At 36.9% G+C, this 19,801-nt stretch overlaps 2 protein-coding genes across 5 annotated transcripts in view; one reads left to right on the top strand and one right to left on the bottom strand.

Annotated features, from left to right (window-relative positions):
* The window catches only part of RPS6KB1 (ribosomal protein S6 kinase B1), a 36,298-nt gene extending 33,853 nt beyond the window's left edge, over positions 1–2,445 (top strand). For 2 of the 3 annotated variants that reach the window (XM_007190280.3, XM_007190279.2), the window contains one exon: positions 828–2,445. In XM_007190280.3, the coding sequence (XP_007190342.1) occupies positions 828–1,065 (238 nt within the window). In that variant the 3' untranslated portion in view covers positions 1,066–2,445. The remainder of the gene's footprint in view (positions 1–827) is intronic. The other variant, XM_007190281.2, reaches the window with a different exon arrangement.
* A 4,105-nt stretch (positions 2,446–6,550) lies between these two features.
* On the bottom strand, positions 6,551–18,732 carry RNFT1 (ring finger protein, transmembrane 1). Of its 2 annotated transcripts, none has more exons than XM_057536693.1 (9): positions 18,602–18,732; positions 16,436–16,893; positions 16,167–16,243; positions 14,913–15,013; positions 12,552–12,705; positions 11,768–11,926; positions 11,036–11,101; positions 8,110–8,211; positions 6,551–7,453 (listed from the first exon to the last, which is right to left on the bottom strand). In XM_057536693.1, the coding sequence occupies exons 2-9, from the start codon at positions 16,836–16,838 to the stop codon at positions 7,319–7,321; spliced, it is 1,197 nt and encodes a 398-aa protein (XP_057392676.1). In that variant the 5' UTR covers positions 16,839–16,893; positions 18,602–18,732; the 3' UTR covers positions 6,551–7,318. The 2 variants fall into 2 exon arrangements, with proteins under 2 accessions (XP_057392676.1, XP_007190339.2); XM_007190277.2 differs by lacking the exon at positions 18,602–18,732 and adding an exon at positions 18,172–18,309.
* Positions 18,733–19,801: the final 1,069 nt, after the last annotated feature.

Here is a 19,801-nt window from a genome sequence, read left to right as displayed (position 1 = left end):
ATAAGCACAGCATCTACACCTTCCAATATTGCAAGTGACTAGTCTGTGACTGATCAATGATAATATGCTATATAGTTTACCTCCCCTCCTGAAAATAAGCCGTTGCACTGGCAAGTGTACTCTTTAACCATTCATTCAACATTTATTGTGTACCAGGGGTTGTGCTACATTCTGGGGACACATGATTAAGACAGGAATTGTCCTTGTCCTGATGAAGCTTACAGTTTAGTGAGAGAGAGTCAAAATAAAGAAGGAGATAAAATATGTAATTACAAGTAGCGCCAAATGCTATGTGAAAAAAAAAATAGAGTGTGGTACTAGAATGCAAAAAATAACAAGGGGACTCCTATTCATGGAGAAATAGCTAGCCATACAAAATACAGAAATACAAGGATGTTACAGGTGGAAGAACAGCTCATGCAAAAGCCCTAAGGGAGGAAAAAACTTGGCCTTTTTCTTGGAAATGAAAGGCAGGTCAACATTCCTGAAGTGTGGTGAGCGAGGAAGAGAATGGCAAAGGTTTGGAGAAATATTTTAAATGCAATGAGCAGCTGTTTTAAGTGGGGGAGAAAATGATTTTTTTAAAAAAGTAAGTATCATTGATGGTTTTATGAGGGCAAGTAGAGAGGTAAAGGGACCAGTTAGGAAACTAGCAATTAATCTAGGGGAGAAATGGCTCAACTTCTGCTTTTGTGCTAATCCACACAAAAATGAAATTAAATGAAAAAAAAAAAAAGTCACATTACCCCACTCCCTTTAAATGTATGGGAAATGTTCCTTGTTGAGATAGTACTTGAGACGAATGACAGCTCTTCCTTGTCTTAAAGCCCTGTCAAATTTTCTCCTGGGGATTTCTGGGGAAGAGGTGCTTCAGCCAGCACGGCAAATCCTCAGGCGCCTGTGGAATACCCAATGGAAACAAGTGGAATAGAGCAGATGGATGTGACGGTGAGTGGGGAAGCTTCAGCACCACTTCCAATACGACAGCCGAACTCCGGGCCATACAAAAAACAAGCTTTTCCCATGATCTCCAAACGACCAGAACACCTGCGTATGAATCTATGACAGAGCAATGCTTTTAATGAATTTAAGGCAAAAAAGGTGGGGAGAGGATGTGTGAGCATCCCGCAAGGTGAAACAAGAAGACTCAAAATGACAGTCTCGAAGAGTCAGTGTCATTACGTAGAACACATTGGACAGAGGAAAAATAAACATGGATTTTAAAAAATCAATCAATGGTGCAAAAAAACTTAAAGTGAAAATAGTACTGCGGAACTCTTAGGCACATCAATTAATTGATTCCTAGCAACATCGTCTCAACCTATCAAGGATTTTCATGTTGATGGCTCGAAACTGACAGTATTAAGGGTAGGATGTTGCTTCTGAATCACTGTTGAGTTCTGATTGTGTCGAAGAAGGGTTATCCTTTCATTAGGCAAAGTATGAGTTTGCCTGTAATACTTGCAACTAAGGACAAATTAGCATGCAAGCTTGGTCAGACTTTCCAGCAACATGGAATCAAAGACGAAAGAAACTTAACAATTGATGTTTTACGTGCAAACAACCTGAATCTTTTTTTATATAAATATATATTTTTCAAATAGATTTTTGATTCAGCTCATTATGGAAAACATCCCAAACTTTAAAATGCGAAATTATTGGTGTGAAGAAAGCCAGACAACTTCTGTTTCTTCTCTTGGTGAAATAATAAAAATGCAAATGAATCATTGTTAACCACAGCTGTGGCTCGTTTGAGGGATTGGGGTGGACTTGGGGTTTATTTTCAGTAACCCAGCTGCAATACCTGTCTGTAATACTAGAAAAAAAAAATCTATTTAATCATTTCTACTTGCAGTACTGTTATGTGCTAAGCTTAACTGGAAGCCTTGGAATGGGCATAAGTTGTATGTCCTACATTCATCCTTATCCTGGGCCTGCATTGCACTGGAAAAATATCGCCACCTTATACCAGTATTTGGTTCAAGTCGTCAAATGTGTTCAGCCTATGGCTGAAGAAGGACAGAAGAGAGGATAAAATGCATATCGAGGGCGGCAAAGTGAGAGAGAGAGGAGGGAGATCCAGGGGAAGAGGGTGTTGCCACGGTCCACCCTCTATGTCTAATCTCTTTACAGCAAATTGGTAAGGTTTTAAGTTTCACTTCTTTTTACTGTTTTTGGTGTCTGCCTTCCTTACATTTTTTCCTCAACGGTTTTAAAAGGAAAAAAGGTATTTTTTTTTCCTATATTGGGGCTACATTTTTTGATTGTAAAAGTATTTGATGGCCTTTTGATGAATGTCTTCCACAGAAAATAAGAGAACTCAGTGGCTTAATTTAGGAAACATGTTAACAAAACACTATGTTTTTGAAAATTGTAACAAAGTCTACATAAGTGATTTACAGGTACAAAGAATAAAAATAAAGGTAACTTTACCTTTCTTAAATACTTCCTGCCTTAAAGAGAGCGTTTCCATGACTTTTAGCTGGTGAAAGGGTTTAATATCTGCAGAGCTTTATAAAAATATTATTTCAGTGCATACTGGTATAATAGATGATCATGCAGTTGCAGTTGAGTCTTACCACCTCTTTTTGTTTGTCCTTTATAATGTCTTCAGTCTGAGTGTGCAAAGTCAATTTGTAATATTTTGCAACCCTACGATTTTTTTTAAATAGATGCTGCTTGCTATGTTCTCCAAACCTTTTTGAGCCATAGGATCCAAGCCATAAAATTATTTATGCATGTTGAATTCAGTCAGAAAAAAGCTTTGCTTATTTAAATGGCGGTTCGAGTGAGATAAGATGAAATCCTATGACATTAAGCAAGAATAGAACCATGAAAAATGATTGGAAATATACCTTTTCAATTGTGGCAATAAATGAAACGATTGATAACAGCTCATCTTCGGACAGAAAGCCTTTTTTTTTTTTTAAATCATTCCCTCTAGACCTCCTCTTCCCTTATTGCAGCAGTCTACTGAGAACTTTATGACTGTAGCTAATAAATTAGAAACTAAATAATGGTAAGGGCAGAAATTGTACTTAAAGTGCAGGTCTTTGTTCTCTGACAGTTTATGATGTCTGAAAAACAGAACCCAAAAAGCTATGGTGATTGTACAGGCTTCATTTCCAACTGTAAGTGGCTTGTACTACTCTGATACTTGTTTTCAAATGTGTTTACTAACTATAGTGTTGACTGCCTGACCAAACTCCAGTGAAAGTTTTACACCAAAATATTCCTCCCCAGTCCTATTTGCTAGTAACATTTGCACTGTGATTGGCTGGCTATAACCACCCCATAGTTAAACCAGTTTCATAATTAGTACTGCCAGCAATAGTGGCAAACACTGTAACTTTCTGCATAAAAAGTATTAATTGCACACTTACCATTCACACAAATGTCTTTCAGACTTAACATTCAGTGAAGTTAATTTTCTATACTGTGGCAAGTTTATTGAGAAATTGTTTCATAAATGGATATTCCTACTATGACTGTGAAAACATGTCAAGTGCCACTTTAGTGTCACAGACAGAAAGCACACACCTATGCAATATGGCTTACCCTATATTTATTTGTAAAAACCCAAGCATAGTTTAAAAATATATGTCAATAATACTAGTCTTGAGTTTCTAAGAAGGTTCTTTATGATTATTCCAGGTAAGTGTATAAAGAGATTAAGTGTTTTTCTTTCATCACTTGATTATTTTCTTTAAAATCAGCTATTACAGGATATTTTTTTATTTTATACATGCTGTTTTTTAATTAAAATATAATCATTGAGAGCTGAAGTTTACTAATTTTGATTTTATAAGGTTTGTAGCATTACAGAATAAACTGGGATTTATAAACCAGCTGTGATTAACAATGTAAAGTATTAATTATTGAACTTGAACCAGATTTTTAGGAAAACTGTTATTTCTTTTTCCCCTTTATGGTCTTAACTAATTTGAATCCTTCAAGAAGGATTCTTCCATACTATTTTTTGAGATAGAAGGTAATTGGGGGGGAAGAATGCATGTATGATACTCCATAAATTCAACATTCTTTAAGAAATAAATGATTATAAATAAGCTGCATCTTCAATAGTATTAATATCCCAAGCCTTGGATTTTATATTTAATATAGGACCTACCTATTTTGGTTACTTAGTCATATGGTTCCTAGCTTACAAGGGCTAGATCTAAGATTATTCTCATGAGAAATGTTCTATTTATGCAGAATGGATTTTGAGGCTGTGGAAATGGTTAATTCCTCAAATAAAAACATCAATGTCCAAACATCTACCTTTTTTCATAGGAGTAGACACTAGCAAGCTGGACAAAATAATCATAAAGTATTTGTTCCACCATGACCTGTGGTCTGTTGCTGATTGATACAAAATTCTTCATGTGTGATTCTTAATCTACCACTATAGCACAAGTATTCTATCAGTGGATTATCTAAAGTAACATTTGAAAGATGGGTTCATCTGTGTTTGCTCTTTAAACTATTATTTTTTTTCCTACCCCAAGTTGGCTTTGCATCTACCAGAGTAAATTCTTCAGCTGCCTTATTAGGAGTGCTTTGAGGGTAACACCTTTTCTGCTTTTCATCTTGTGTTTAGTTTACTGTATTAAGTATTTGATTTCAGATTGAATGAATGTAAATAGAAATTAAATGCAAATTTGAATGAACATAAAATAGAAGTGATTTTTTTTATTATTATTATCCTAAGATAGGAAGAAATAACTATCAGGTGCACATGTGGTTTCAATAATTTTTCCCATTAACATGCCAGATGTGTTCAGATTCTCATATTTAATAAACTATATATGTGAAGAATGACAGTCATAAAACTGTTTTTGTGGAGAAATTGAAGCAATTTAAATTTGTAACAAGTTTTAGTACTGATTTTATATTAGGTGTTAAACATCTGTGATTTCCAAGTTCTGTCAAATAGTAGAATTGAATTGGTTGCTTAAAAAAAAAAGTTCATGTGAAAGCCAGCTTCACATAAAAACAATGGAAGACTTTCTTGTGCTAACATACAACAGTTTTTCCAGCCACATTTGTCAACTACATTTCTTGATGTGTATGAACAAAATAACATAGTGGACAAATCTGTTTTTAACTAATGTCTCAATATCTCTACTGTAAGATGGGTGTTTTGTGTAAACCACCTCTTATTTATGACGTAATTCTATCACACTTGCCACGATGGTTTCTCTACAGAAGTTCTCAAACGTACTTTTTTATAAAACATAGTAGTGACTCGATGTTGATAAAACAGTCTTTTAGAGGATGTGATCTGAATTCACAGAATAAATGGGGTTTGAATCCCTATTCCTGTTTTTGAGGTGAAGGAATAAAAATACAGAAATGCTTCTAGTTCATCAATGTTACTAGTGAATGGCAAAGCTCTCCTGTTACATTTCCCTCCTTTTAAATTCATATGTGAACTGCTTTCTTGTTTGTTAAAAAAACAAAAACAAAAAACCCCACTGTCCACCAGGGACTTCTTTTGTTATTCAGTCATATTAAGAAATAAAGCTATCCATATGGCCATAGGGTAAGTAAGTGTGGTAAGTAGGTATTGTATTAGGGCTTAAGTAACCCATGTGGTTAAGATGTTATTATGTTTTTATCAAGAAGTCAGCATATCCTTCACACCCAAATTCTAATCTCAAATTGTCTTTCTCACTTATCCCCTGCTGTATACCTAAATAACAACTGTTAGCTTCACCACAGAGTTAGGAAGGTGATTTAAGGCCAAGTAAGCCTGTTTTTTAGTATTTGCAGTGGTTCTCAAAGTAGGTAACATAGTTAAGTATTTCATCCTGAATGAACAGAAACAGTTGCACTTATAATCTAGCAATATTTACTTGGGGGAGAAAAGTTACAGGTTAATGTTCTTTTGTCAGTTTGGGTGGCCATAAGGCATGAAAAGTGGTTTAACCTGTATCTGGTTGGTCACTATCCTTATTAATCCAGGTTGGTTTCATCTTTGTCTTATCAGCACTGCAAATTTGTTTTCTACCTCTACCTCGTAACTTCTACTTCCCACCACTATCTTTTTCTTGTGTGCAAACTGATAGATGGTAAAAGAGAAAATGGGCAGAGGCCTTGCATCTAAATGTAGATAATAACCAGTCCTTTGGATTTCTGTTATAGATCCATCCTCCCTTAGAGGTTTCATAGTGAGAGAGAAAGTGCCTCATTCTCTTTCCACCACCCTGCACAAATACCTGTAGGCAAACAAACCACACTCTCCAAAGCTTTTGTTGGCCTGAGTGCAAGCTTTAATCTCCCAAGTAATGGTGATTCAAGCATGAGATTCCAAAACTCTCTGGAGAAGACTAGTTATACGGGGAAATCCTTTTTTTTTTTCTTTTTTTTTTTTGGCCACGCACCACGTGGGAGCCTAGTTCCCCGACCAGGGCTCAAACCCACGCCCCCTGCATTGGAAGTGCGGAGTCTTAACCACTGGACCGCCAGGGAAGTCCCAAGGAATTCTTTTCTAAGTGTTTGAGTTGGTCTTGTTTGTCACTCTATTCAAATCATCAGTGAAGCCAGCTGTTTGTAATCCATGTGAATTATTTTAATAATTCAAGAAAGTCCATGGCACTTTCCAAAAAGCAAGATCATGAACATTAAAGCTGATGGCAGGATTGTATGTATAAAGTCCACAAAGAAAAGGAATTTAAATCATCTGTTCTCAATGACTGCTAATCACACTACAGAGAATAATACAATATTAAAATATTTCATCCTCAGTAAATTAATCTTCCTTAGAAAAATCTGATTGTACAGGTAAAATATAGCATTTAGAGCTTTCATTTAAAAATACAAATTTTATGAAAAATTTCAGAATTTTTAGAATGGGAATTATAAAAGTCAATGTTAAAGAAAATTCTACTTTCAGGTAATGTGTATCTTAAAATATTACGAAAAATATTCTTTATTCCGAAAACAGTGTCAGGAAAGAATACCTGAATTCCTCTAAAACCACTAGTTCTAGTTATCCGATTGTCATTTTGGTAACATTAACAAGAAAACACATTTACAATTTAACACTGCAATCATCTGTCAAATAATTAGGATAGAATAAATGTTGCATATGCATTATGTTGAACATTACTTATATATATTTTAAAATACAGGGTTCTTTCATTTAATCTTTTGATAAGCTGGACTACACACTTGTCTTATTATAATATTCTAAAACCATTTGGAAACATTTTCCTTAACTTCCAACCCTGAAAATCCATTCTAAAGTCTTTACCAATAGTCACTGTAACCAAATAAAATTAGTGGTTTGTGGCCTTAATGTTAAGTTTAGAACTTAGTATATTTGAAGGTGTGATGAAGTGGCTCCGTCTTGCCATTTGTTTATATGGTCTGAAATCACAGTTCTGCACAGCGGACATGTTTTCTCTCTGTTAAACCATAAGGTGATGCACTCTTCACAAAATATATGCTGTAAGGGAATTAAGAACTAGATTTTATAGTTGATAACATTTCAATTTTAAATCCATCACATTGTAGAGAATCGTACTCTAGAGCTGAAAGGGAATTTGGAGAATACTAATCCCTTTATTTTACAAGTGAGAACAAAGTATAACATTCAAGAACACAGCGGTGTTCGTGGTAGAGGCACAAGTATTATTCTGACTTGTACTATCCATTTAACCACTTTTAATAAAATACAAGCTATCCTCAGGTGATAACTTTAAGATCAAGTATAATGACTAACAGCTTAATAAAGTCTTCGAGGGTTACTGGAATAAAGTACAGGAAAGGGCCTTATACAATCCAGTAACAAATGCTGGTATTATTTTAAAAGACTAGTATTCAATTATTAAAAATAGTCTGTTTTCCAGTCACTTTGGTATCCAGTCTGCCATTTGAATTTTTTTTTCCCCTTTATACACTCCTCTACATAAAAATCATTAGAACTAAGGGACAAGATTTAGCTAACCTACCAAACCCCTAATCACAAGTAAGAAATTAGTAGTATGTGCCCTGAATGCTACTTTCTGCTGAATAGTGTATATTTCCCTACAAGTAACATAAATGTGACTTTTGCAGGTCACAGAGAAGTGCTGTATTGAGGTTGCTTAAAAATACAGTTACCTGACAGATGAGAAGAATTGGCTTTTGAAATTCAGCTTGACATATTGAACAAATATCATCCACATCTGAACACTGTCTCTTGCTGGCAGCCACTCCGTAACTCTATAAAGATAAGAAGTTATGTTCCTACAAATTTCTTTCTTTTCTGTTCCTAAAATACATAGATGGTACTGTATTTCTCAAATCTCCAAGGAACTAGGCATTTGAAAACTCTCCCAAAGAATATAAACATTTCAGAGCTGAACTATGTATGCAGAACGATGCCTGGATGGATCGCATCAAGGTTAACTCACTATGTAATACATAATAGGATATTGGAAGATTGTTAGATTCACTGGATTCCCAAATAATGACAGTGCTTCAAATTCAAATGGCTAAGAGACTAAGCGATCTGAAATATAACACAGCATTATGCAATCTATATTCATGTACTATGTGACCCAGTACTGCCAAATTGAGCCCACTTATTCCCTATGACATTGGTTCAAAAAAGTCAATCCAGAGCTTGGCTGGCTCAATGTAACTCATGTAGAGACTACTTTAGAAATAGGTTTCTGTGCTCCACACTGGAGATTCATTCAGTAGGTCCAGACATACCAGGATGTAACTCAGGAATCTAATTCTTGAAAGCTCTCAACATGAGTTCAATGTGAAGAAGGTTTGGGGACCACTGAACAGTGTCCTGCCACTAAATCTAAAAATAATTTTAATTATCATCCTTATCACAAAAGTCGGCGCATTTAGTACTAAGAAAGAATGGTAAAATTTTACAGAAGAACTGTAATTGCAAAATGTCACTTGGGTAGAGTTATACTGTCAAACTGAATAATAACACAAAGCTTTGCATTTCCTTTTCTTAAGTCCTAAAAAAAGTTTCTGATCTCTTTAAGATCTTAATAACTTCCCTACCAAATTCAGTAGAATTTAGTCATTAACTAGATGTGACAAAATGTTACAAATGAGATCAGCTTTCTGTAGAAATGATGTGGAAAAGGTGGCTGAGGAAAAGAAAGAACACCCAAGTTTCAGTCATGGTAACGAGAGCAAAAGCATGACTTGACTCAGCAACCTGAAGCTGTGACCTAAACTTCTTGTCATCGAGGGTTAACAAAATCAAACTAAGACTCAAAGGATAAAAACACTGAAAATTAAGATTTTTTGAGATTGGTCATGTTAAAGATTCCAGAAACAAATTGAGATACTGATGGATGATCTTGGTGCCAATTTCCCTTCAATAAATGTCATTCAGCAGAGTACACTGCAGATATGTATGCTGACAAGCTTTTAAAATAGCACTCTTGTCTGGCACTTTGCAGACTCCCTTCAGGTGAAGACATCCTGGTGATGATTGCCATTTTCAGGGCAACATTAAGGAACATGAGAATCCCAGGAATAAAACAGAGTGGACTGTGATAGTCTCTTTATGCTTCACAGAGAAAGAATATCAAAAGTATTTCAGCTCAAGCCTTAGTAATTACTACAGCAAAGTGGCCAATACATAATCAACTGAATAAACTCAAAAGCTGAAGTCTCAATTTTATTGTATCTTATCTAAAGAAAGAAGTCTGGGGCTTCACTGGTGGTACAGTGGTTGAGAATCTGCCTGCCAATGCAGGGGACACGGGTTCAAGCCCTGGTTTGGGAAGATCCCACGTGCCGCGGAGCAACTACGCCCGTGAGCCACAATTACTGAGCCTGCGCGTCTGGAGCCTGTGCTCCGCAACGAGAGGCCGCAATAGTGAGAGGCCCGTGCACCGCAATGAAGAGTAGCCCCCACTTGCCGCAACTAGAGAAAGCCCTCACACAGAAACAAAGACCCAACACAGCCAAAAATAAGTAAATAAATAAATAAAATTAAAAAAAACAAAAACAAAATTGACTATAAAAAAAAAATATTTCATCTCAAGCCTTACTAGATTAATTGCTACAGCAAAGTGGCCGATACATCATCAACTGAATAAACTCAGAAGCTGAAGTCTCAATTTTATTGTATCTTATCTAAAGAAAGAAGTCTGAATAGGATGCAGCAAAACTTAATACATTACTGTCTTCAGGAAAGGGTGCCCTGGCCAGTTAGTTTACTCCACTTTGTCGGTATAATCCTGTTTTTTTTTTTAAACATATTAGATTGGCATTCTTGTACGTCAGATTCCCCTGAGTCCTGACCACATAATTGTTAAGTACCTAATGGACTGCAAAACTGAGAATCAAACTCTGAAATCCGGTTATCACACTTATATACTGAGAACTTCTGAGGCTACTAAATACCAAATGAGCTATTTATCATTTGGGCTATGACACCCTTTTTCTGCAGTTTGTTACATCAGTAGGATCACATAATAAAGTTATAATTGACGTTGGAGTCTCAATTTACTGTTAAAATTGTTTTGTTATTGTTAAATTTACTGTTATTGTCATGAACTTATTTGTGCATACAGAACTGAGTATTGGGGAAATTTTTCCAGTAAGAAAATTTCAAGGGACATGATTTTTGGTAATAAGCTTTCTTCATATACACAATAAATTATAGTATAAGCACTTTCACAGAAGCTGAATAGGAGTTAATGAAAATACACAAAGCTACTATTTGTGGATTAAAAAAAGGAAGAGAAACAAAAGTTCATAAGATTTTTAAGGGAATGTTTATAAACCCTTAAGAACGTCAAGTGATTTGTAAGTGCAAGAGGCAAACTCAAATATATAAGTACTTCATCAACTATCAGGTGGTTGTCAATGTGCAAGTTAAGAAACTTATCACAGAAACAAAACCTCTATATCATCACAGCCCCAAGTGCCAAAGTACAAGAAATTTTTCTAAAAAGCCATGTAATTATGAAATCTGCATTTGTAAAATTGCTGAGCTAAAACATTTTGATAATGAAGAAAGAAAGATAAAAAGTGTTTTTTCTGATTAAAAAATACTTACTGGTCGTGTAAAAAATATTCGCAAAACCCATCTGAAAGTTCTCAGATGTCCAAGAAACTCCAGAAGCTGAAAGAGAAAATAATTCATTTATTCAAAGAGCCTTATCTGCTAAACTCAAGAGATCAAAGCTAATATCAAATACTGATATTAATTTTATGCTCATTGCATATCACAACTAATCATTTCATTCTAAATATATTTAAAGTCCAATTATGGAATATTTTACTCAATTTATCAATTTCAGCCAACTCTTAACCAAAATGAAGTACATCTGAATGCCCAGAATTACAATTTGGTCAAGATAAATATAAACTTAACTAAATCAAAGGCAAGGCAATTTTATCTGGTTCACATGTCCTTAACCTATGTAACGTTTCATACAGTGATTGAGGGGAACAGGCATAGAGGGAACAGGACAAGATACTCCACTAGTTTGAGAATTATGTGTATGACAGATGCTACTGTAGGGGATGGGTACGTTCTGTTGTTCCCCTCCACCTTAGATAATCCATGCTTAGAGGTCCACTCCCCCAGTAAAATCTGAGAACCACTGGATTAAGATACCTATTTCCATTTCTCCATTTCTAAGTAGATACAGAATCTGCCATTACTTCAAACTAGTGATACGAAGATAAACTATAAAATATATAAAGAGAAAAGCAGTCATACATAAAATATGTAAACAGTATTATATGAATCATTATAAATGATAAGATTTATTATGTTACCTACTTTTAGTATGAGGTAGAGTAAAGCCAGCAATATCCCAAGACTCCATCTAGTTACATTACCAAACTCCCCATAGCTTATAAGGTAACGAAACCAAACTGGTACGGGGACAAAAGTTCGGTAAAACTGACATAATTCTTCTAAAACCATATACCAATAACCCTAAAAAGGAAGAAAAAAGAAAACAAATAGAGCCACTCAAGGTACTTACATGCACAGTGCAAATACTTCATATTGGGCTGAGAACATCATGGGTATATGACACAATAACAACTATAAAATTAATCTTCATAATGGTAATGGTTATGACTTGTCGACAACCTCAACTTGGTTCTTTAGATATTACAGTCACTGGTCTGTTTTCAAAGAATTTCTAAAGAGTGACAGTGAAAATGTTTTATGTATAATAAAACATTTTGCTGATTATAAAAATTTAAAGTTTTCATTGAATATGAAAAAACACTGAATAACTGCCTAAGTCAGTTATCAATTATCAATTAATAATGCCCTGGAGGAAACCAGAAGTATAAATGTATATTTTCCCATATATGATGTGGGGACTCATTTTTAGATTATTCCAAAGCAAATATAATTGATTTTATTGGAATAGATTAATATTTAGGTTCAAGTCTTTGACCAAATAGCTGCCAGTCTGAGATAATATAGATAATTAAAATTAGGTTACTGAGCAAACTGAAAAATTATAGAAGGAATCCTTTAAGCAAAGACTAAATAGCATTAATATGGTCTGCTAACATCTTTCCAATAAAACATATTACTTTCTTACCTTGGATTTAAAAGGCATGATGAAAGAAGGCACCAATAAAATAAGGCATTTTAAGCCCATGAAGAGGAATTTCAGAATGAAGTCTGTAATTCCAACAATCCAAAGTACGTCCCAGAAGCTCGAATAGTCCAAAGTAGGATTTAAAAAAATTAAGCTACCAAGAGAAAAACATCAAAACTTACCAGAGCAACATAAAAAGATAAAAGTGTCAACGGGGGTTCTAAATTTGCTACCAAATATTTTACTTTAATTTGATGTGTAAAAAATAAGAGTTTGGCAAGATGCTAGAGTTCATGTAAATAGAATGGAAGATCATTTTGCTTATTTTAAAGAGACTTTTTAGGGACTTCCCTGGTGGTGCAGTGGTTAAGAATCTGCCTGCCAACACAGGGGACACGGGTTCAAGCCCTGGTCTGGGAAGGTCCCACATGCCGCAGAGCAGTTAAGCCTGTGCTCTAGAGCCCGCGAGCCACAACTACTGAGCCCGCGTGCCCCAACTATGGAAGCCCACATGCCTAGAGCCCATGCTCTGCAACAAGAGAAGCCACTGCGATGAGAAGCCCACGCACTGCAAGGAAAGAGCAGGCCCCGCTCACCACAACTAGAGAAAAGCTTACACGCAGCAACGAAGACCCAATGCAGCCAAAAATAAATTTATAAAAAAAAACTTCTTAAATGTTTGAATTTCAAATCTTCCCTCCATAAAGAACGAGTCTTCCTAACTTGTCATGATTGATATCTTTCTAGCCTATAATCTAAACAACTCACAAATACTCGATATCTGCCAATCTGTCTTCAACCAACTCCTGTCAGGAGTCTAACCCCTCCTTTCCACTGAACTGTTTTTGTCAAGATCACCAACTCCCTCCCTCTTGCTAAATTCGAAGGTCACTTTTTCCCCCTCTTCTCTCCTTGAAATATTTTCTTCCTAGACTTCTGACACCACTCTCTTCTAGTTGTTCTCGTATGTGACTGATGGTTCCTTTTTTTTTTTTTAATTTATTTATTTATTCATTTATTATTTTTGGCTGCGTTCGGTCTTCGTTGCTGCGTGCGGGCTTTCTCTAGTTGCAGTGAGTGGGGGTTACTCTTTGTTGCGGTGCGCGGGCTTCTCATTGTGGTGGCTTCTCTTGTTGTGGAGCACGGGCTCTCAGTGCATGGGCTTCAGTAGTTGTGGCACGCGGGCTCAGTAGTTGTGGCTCACAGGCTCTAGAGCGCAGGCTCAGTAGTTGTGGTCCACGGGCTTAGTTGCTCCGCGGCATGTGGGATCTTCCCGGACGAGGGCTCGAACCCATGTCCCCTGCATTGGCAGGCGGATTCTTAACCACTGTGCCACCAGGGAAGTCCCTGATGGTTCCTTCTTAAGTCTCCTTTGCTGCTCCTCCTCTGGCTAATTGTGGGCGTGTCCAGTCCTGGGCCCTCTCCTCTGTCTATACTTTCTTTCCCTGGTTAGTCTTGTCAAGTTCCTTGGTTTTTAAATATCAACCATATGCTGATAATACCAAAATTTACAGCACTGACCTCTACTCTGAGCTCATGACAAATATCTGTAATCACTTTAATAGTTCTACATGGCCTCTCAAACTTAACATGTTCGAAACAAAATTACTGATTTTCCCTCAAAACCAGTTCCTTCCCCAGTCTTTCCCAGCCCAGTAAATGGCACCACCATCCAGCCAGTTGCTTAGACTAAAAAAACCCAGTATCATCCTTGATTCTTCCCCCTTACCTACTCACCCAATCCAAACTGAGTGGTACTGGCTACACCTACAAACTATATCCCACATTTGTCCACATCTCTCCAACTCCACTGAAACCAGGACTTCTAATTATCTGATTAAAGCTGAAAATTCAGAACACTTCCATCTGACATGGAAAAACTTATCAACTACTGTCCTTTAGCAAGTCTTCTCCTTCTAGAGACAAAGATCAAGTGTTCTTATCACACATACACACAAGAAGGTAACTAAGGGAGGTGATGGATTTATTAATTAGCTTGATGTGGTAATCATTTCACAATGTACACATAGATCAAAACGTTGTATATTTTAAATATATAGTTTTTATTTATCAAAAATAAAAAACCAAAAAAGATCACTAACAACAACCTAATGGTATTTAGTAACTACTGATTATATAAGTAAAAATTTAAGTATCAAAAATTAAGTATTTATTAAGCACTTGCTATGAGGCAAGGCACTGGGTATAAAAATGTGAGTAAGTCACTTTAAGCTCTCAATCTTGGAAGGAGACAGATAGTTAAAAATTGAACTCTAAGTATGTGCAAGTAAGATACATGCAAAGTGCTATGGAGTATACGATTACATAAAAATGTGATTGTGCACTTGGACCTCTAATTACCTGTAATAAAGTGACTGAGAATGAAAGGTGTAATATAAAAGAACAGAAGATCCTGCTAAGAATACCAGTAACCAAGCACACTGAATCTTTGAGCACCTTTCCTGAAAAATAAACAATTTTATAATTTGTTACTTTGAATTATGCCAGAATTTTAAATATCATTAAACTATTTTACTTTAATGACTAATTTATTAACTTAGAACATTTTAATAGATTAATTTATCTTAATAAAAATATAGAATATTTGTTAAATTGTACATCATCACATTCTATTTTATATACCTTTAGTGAAGAAAACAAAACACATACTTAAACAGATTTTTAAAATACAAGTTTCCTCATTGTGTAACAATATTACCTATGTTTCAAAGCCAAATCTTCTACAAACTGACATAAAGGACCTACATAAATAAAAACTTTACTTCTGCAGCTTCCTATTTTTGCCTTCCCAACAAAACAGACTTTTAAAAACTGCATTTATGTTACCAGGGTTTATGAATATAATTTTAAAAATTCTCAATTCAATAAGAATTTAATAAAATAATGTTTTTAATCTCAGTTTTATAATTGTTTTAATTACTAGTTTAATTTAAAATTTTACTAATTTTAAACCCTGAATTAAACTTTTATGGTTTGATAGGTTCTAACTACGAATTTTCAGGTCAAAATGTATGATCCTTTACACAGATATAACCCTTTAAAGTTGCCTGAAGGTGAAATTTTATAAACTAATCCTGTTTTCCCAATAATTTACATGAATAGGAATCTTTTATAATTTCTTATGGAAAAACTTCTTGGGTTTAGTTTTCTTTAAATAAGAGAAACCTAAATAAATAGTTCAATACCCATTTATTCAGTGTACGTTTTATTTAACTATTTTAAATCTTATAGTACAACAGCTGAAGTTTTTAATGATGATTATTATTACTTAGTATGGTCAAACTAAAAACATGATAGCACTTGACAAATCAGATCAAACAGTGTGTTGTAAACCTTTTAATCCTTCTGTCTAGTTTTTCTTTATCAGGAACCCAACATACAAAGAAAATAAGGTGAATCAATTCAGTATTAGGACAGATCATTTATTCCAGGTCATTTAGATAACAACATTTAATGTATCATGGATGGTACATTATGTCTACTTAAATTTATCAAATAAACTATCTTATGTTTATTCCTGTTTCTCTCAAAAATGAGTATATAATTCTACAGGGAGAAACATTTAATGATTTTTTAGTTGCTGGTTATACTTACTCTTAGAAAAACCTGATTTACAATGCTTCTGTTTGCATATATAAAAGTTGTAAGCAGCCCAATTCCAAGAGAAATTCCTGTTAGAAAATAAGGTCCAGTTAATTGAAAGGGAAAAAAAAGAGCTAACACAACATGAATTTAAAGGAAGCATATACAATTTTAAAAACTAAAATAAGAAACAAATACATAGGTTAAAGTAGATTACCAATAAAGAAAGAAAATTAGCTGCATATAGTAATGAAACAGCTCAATGTTTTATTATACCCTACCTGTTATATGCTGCATAACAAGTTTGACACCCAGAATCAAAATATATGGAAGACTTTTCTGCAACCACTTGAAGAGATATCGGAATTCTGAGAAGGAGCTACTACCATGATCTCCCGACTCCGTCTCAGTATCATCAGGTTGCCTTGCTTCATTGTGGGAGTGACTCCGTAAGCGACTATGTACACATCCATGGGTACAGCTGTGGACACCTGACCTTATATTTCTGGAGCTTGGATTTTCAGCACATTCTTTAGGCATGGAGTTTATCTGAATACGAACATCTCCAGAATAAAGACAGGAAGCTTCTCCTGTCAATCTTGTCTGGACACACTGGGAGGCTGAGGCATCCTCACTGCCTGCAGCTCCTGAAGGGCTGTGGAGTGGGCTACAGTTGGCTTGCATGACCCCTGAATACTTTTTCTGTGATCCAGATTTCTTTGCTTCAGGGCTCTGTCTCCTAAAAATCAAAGCGCAGAAAATATTCTAAGTGAACAGTTAAGTACAGGCAATATATTGCTCACTAGGAATAATTTATTCACTAAAGGAGAGGCTGATAGTCACAGTACATGAATTATTTCCAGGTTATCTATTGCTTATTACTAGACTCCTCCATCTTCTCCCTTTATGCGAAGGCTCTGCTGCCCTAGGCAAACTATCCTTTAGGAAACATCTGCTACCAAAAAAGTTTAGCTTCAGATGCCTCCAGTTCTCTAATGACAGAAGGAACTGGCAAAATAGTCAAAGTATGGGTGCTCAGCAGATGTTAATAATATGAGTACTAGTAATCATACTAGAACACTTAAGTACATTTACATTGTTCAACTGGAGCAGTTTCATCTCTGAGGTAGATTCTACATCTAATAAGAGTATTTTTTTCATGTGTGGAAAGGTTAGGAAGAAAACATCAAATCTTAACTCCTCATTAAGTATCATCATGGAGAACTAATAATAAACATTTCATTTAGGTGACCTACAAATTTCGTTTTATGCTGAAACAGCTTTTCCAAAGCTAATAAAAAAGTTTCCAATAATTAATACCAAGAGTATTACCTTTTCCTGTCGCCCCCTCAAGGGTGTTACCTAAATGCCTTTAAAACAGGAAGACTTGGGGAGTCACCATGTAATTGCTAAGTGACTCTTTATTCTGAATAAGGATAATTACGTAGTCTGCACATTAAAAATGCCACCTTGGAGGGGAGGGGCGTCAGGAAAGAGAACACTGGCACGGAAAGATCCCTAAAATGACGAGTGTGGGTAGCCGTCGAGGATCCAGCTGACGAAACGCAGAGCCTTTCTGCCGTTTCTGTAGGAGGAAGCTGGGGTTAACGTCAGGGCATGTTCCGTGTCATTCTATTTCATTCCCAGGTTTGGAATTTTTTTTTTTTTCAGTTACTGTTGGGCGGTTTGGTTTTTAGTGCCATTCACTAGAGGCTTTCACTGATGCTCCAACGCCACGGCTGCTATTTATTTCCTCCAACCTCTGAAGACCGACGCTGGACGGGAGAATTTCAGCGTCTTTTTCCACAAATAAAAACACAGAACCCTCCCGCTTTCCTCCAAGTACGAGCAAGAAAGGGGAGAAAAAGGGAAGAAAAGTAAACGCAAAGGGCTCTTCCGGAATCTCCAGGACAGATTCTTCCTCCCACGTTCGACTTTCGAGTGCCTCAGTTATTCTCCCCAGAGCCCATTTCGCCGCGGCCCCTCGCCTACTTCGCCCGCTTCCCCCAGGCCTGACCTCTCATGACGATGAGCGCACCGAGTCCCGGGCAGCGACTGCAGAAACAGCGGGAGATGCCGCCTCGAGGCCTTCAGTCAAGGCCATCACCTTCAGACCCACCGCCGACAACCCCCACCCAGCTCCGCGACGGCGACGGCGGCGCGCGCGCTCCCGGACGTCCTCACGCGCGCGCGCCCCGCCCCCGCGCGGCGCGCCGAGAGTCGGCTGCGACGATGGGGCGGGGCAGAGGCCGCCTGGGGGTGTTGGCTGTGAAGAGGTGGCTGCGGCCGAGAAGCGGCAGCAGGCGTCTGCGTTAAACAATAAGCGAATGTGCGTAGGTTTGTGTAACCCGCCCCACGCCGGTTAGAGGTCTGGACGTTTTGAGGTTAAAAATGTTTTAGCCTCCGGAACCTGCCCTCGAGGGAGGAGCGTGCTGTTAGGTGCTCACCTGGTCCTGCCCCCGGCTCTCCTGGCTTCTGGAGGCTGCCCAGCGCTTTGGTCCCGCTTGGTTCGCGTCTCCCGGGGCCTGAGTTTGAGGAGCCACGTTGGCGAGGGGTCGGAGCGCCTCTGAGAGGGCTGGGCGGGACGGGAGCGTTCTGGTGTCGGCTAGCTCAGCTGACCTAGTTGTGGCTGGGCGGTGAAGTTTGAACTGAACTGGGTTTTCGTTACAATCCTAACGTTGCACTGTGAGAACCAGGCCCTGCCGAAACCTGAGGAGATTAGAATCGGAGAGAAGTGGGGGACGGTTTGGGAGGTGGGGGGGGGGGGGGTTGGAAGTAGAAGTTAGAGTTTAAAAAACTTGTGTATGGGGTATAGGGGACTCTGTACTATGTTCGCTATAATTGTTAACCGAAAACTGTTCTAAAATAAAAGATTTATTATGAAAAAGTTTAAACGAAAGAAACAAAGAACCTTGCCTCTTGGTCTCTAGCCAAAATATATTCTAAATGATACTTAATTGTATTCCATGAGTCTTCCCCATTCCCACAACCACCAAATAGCCTTTCTATTTTGAACCTCAGGGTTTTACCTTTAATTTCTAGAAATTGACGTGAAGTAAGTAACTCTTGGTGGTTAGGTCTTGAAATTAAAAATCCGTGCCACGCTCGAGGTGTGCAATCTTCCCTCACTAGAGAGGATAAATTTTCATACATATACACCCATGTCATGAGTTGAATATCTAGTGGGAAAAGTGATACTTTGTCTTTTTACTGGTCACTGATTTAGAACCATTCACAACTTTGCGCAAGTTAGTTTTCTGGCGCGTGAATTTTGAGGCTTCTTAATCATGAAATTATTTGCACCTTATTTTCTTCTATTTCAGAGTACAACTGAATCCACTCTTTAACCTGAATTAACCACTTTGAGGTTGTACTTAAATCATATTAATTTTATTACCAAACCATTTCCCTTGGTTAGAAAGGCACTCCCCCAGTCCCCCCCCCAACCGGTATTAGATCTGCTTCCCCTTGTTAATTGAGATATTGCAAGATATTTACTTTTTTTGTTTGTTTGTTTGTGTCTCCATGAGCTTCACTAATGTAAGTCTTCCCGAGAAATTAGGCTTCTGGGTCAGTAAGTCTGTCTTAGTCTGTTTGGGCTGCAGTAAGATATAGCCTGGATGGCTTATAAACAACAAATTTATTTC

Source organism: Balaenoptera acutorostrata, chromosome 20, assembly GCF_949987535.1.
Source record: "Balaenoptera acutorostrata chromosome 20, mBalAcu1.1, whole genome shotgun sequence".
Taxonomy (NCBI): domain Eukaryota; kingdom Metazoa; phylum Chordata; class Mammalia; order Artiodactyla; family Balaenopteridae; genus Balaenoptera; species Balaenoptera acutorostrata.
This window is presented reverse-complemented; position numbering and strand designations above follow the sequence as displayed.

Coding starts and splice junctions, on each gene's coding strand:
- RNFT1 (XM_057536693.1), bottom strand. CDS start 16,838: ATGCAAGCCAACTGTAGCCCACTCCACAGCCCTTCAGGAGCTGCAGGC. Junction 8,212..11,035: donor GAATATTTTTTACACGACCA/GTAAGTATTTTT, acceptor TTATCTTTATAG/AGTTACGGAGTGGCTGCCAG. Junction 7,454..8,109: donor CAATTCTTCTCATCTGTCAG/GTAACTGTATTT, acceptor ATTCCCTTACAG/CATATATTTTGTGAAGAGTG.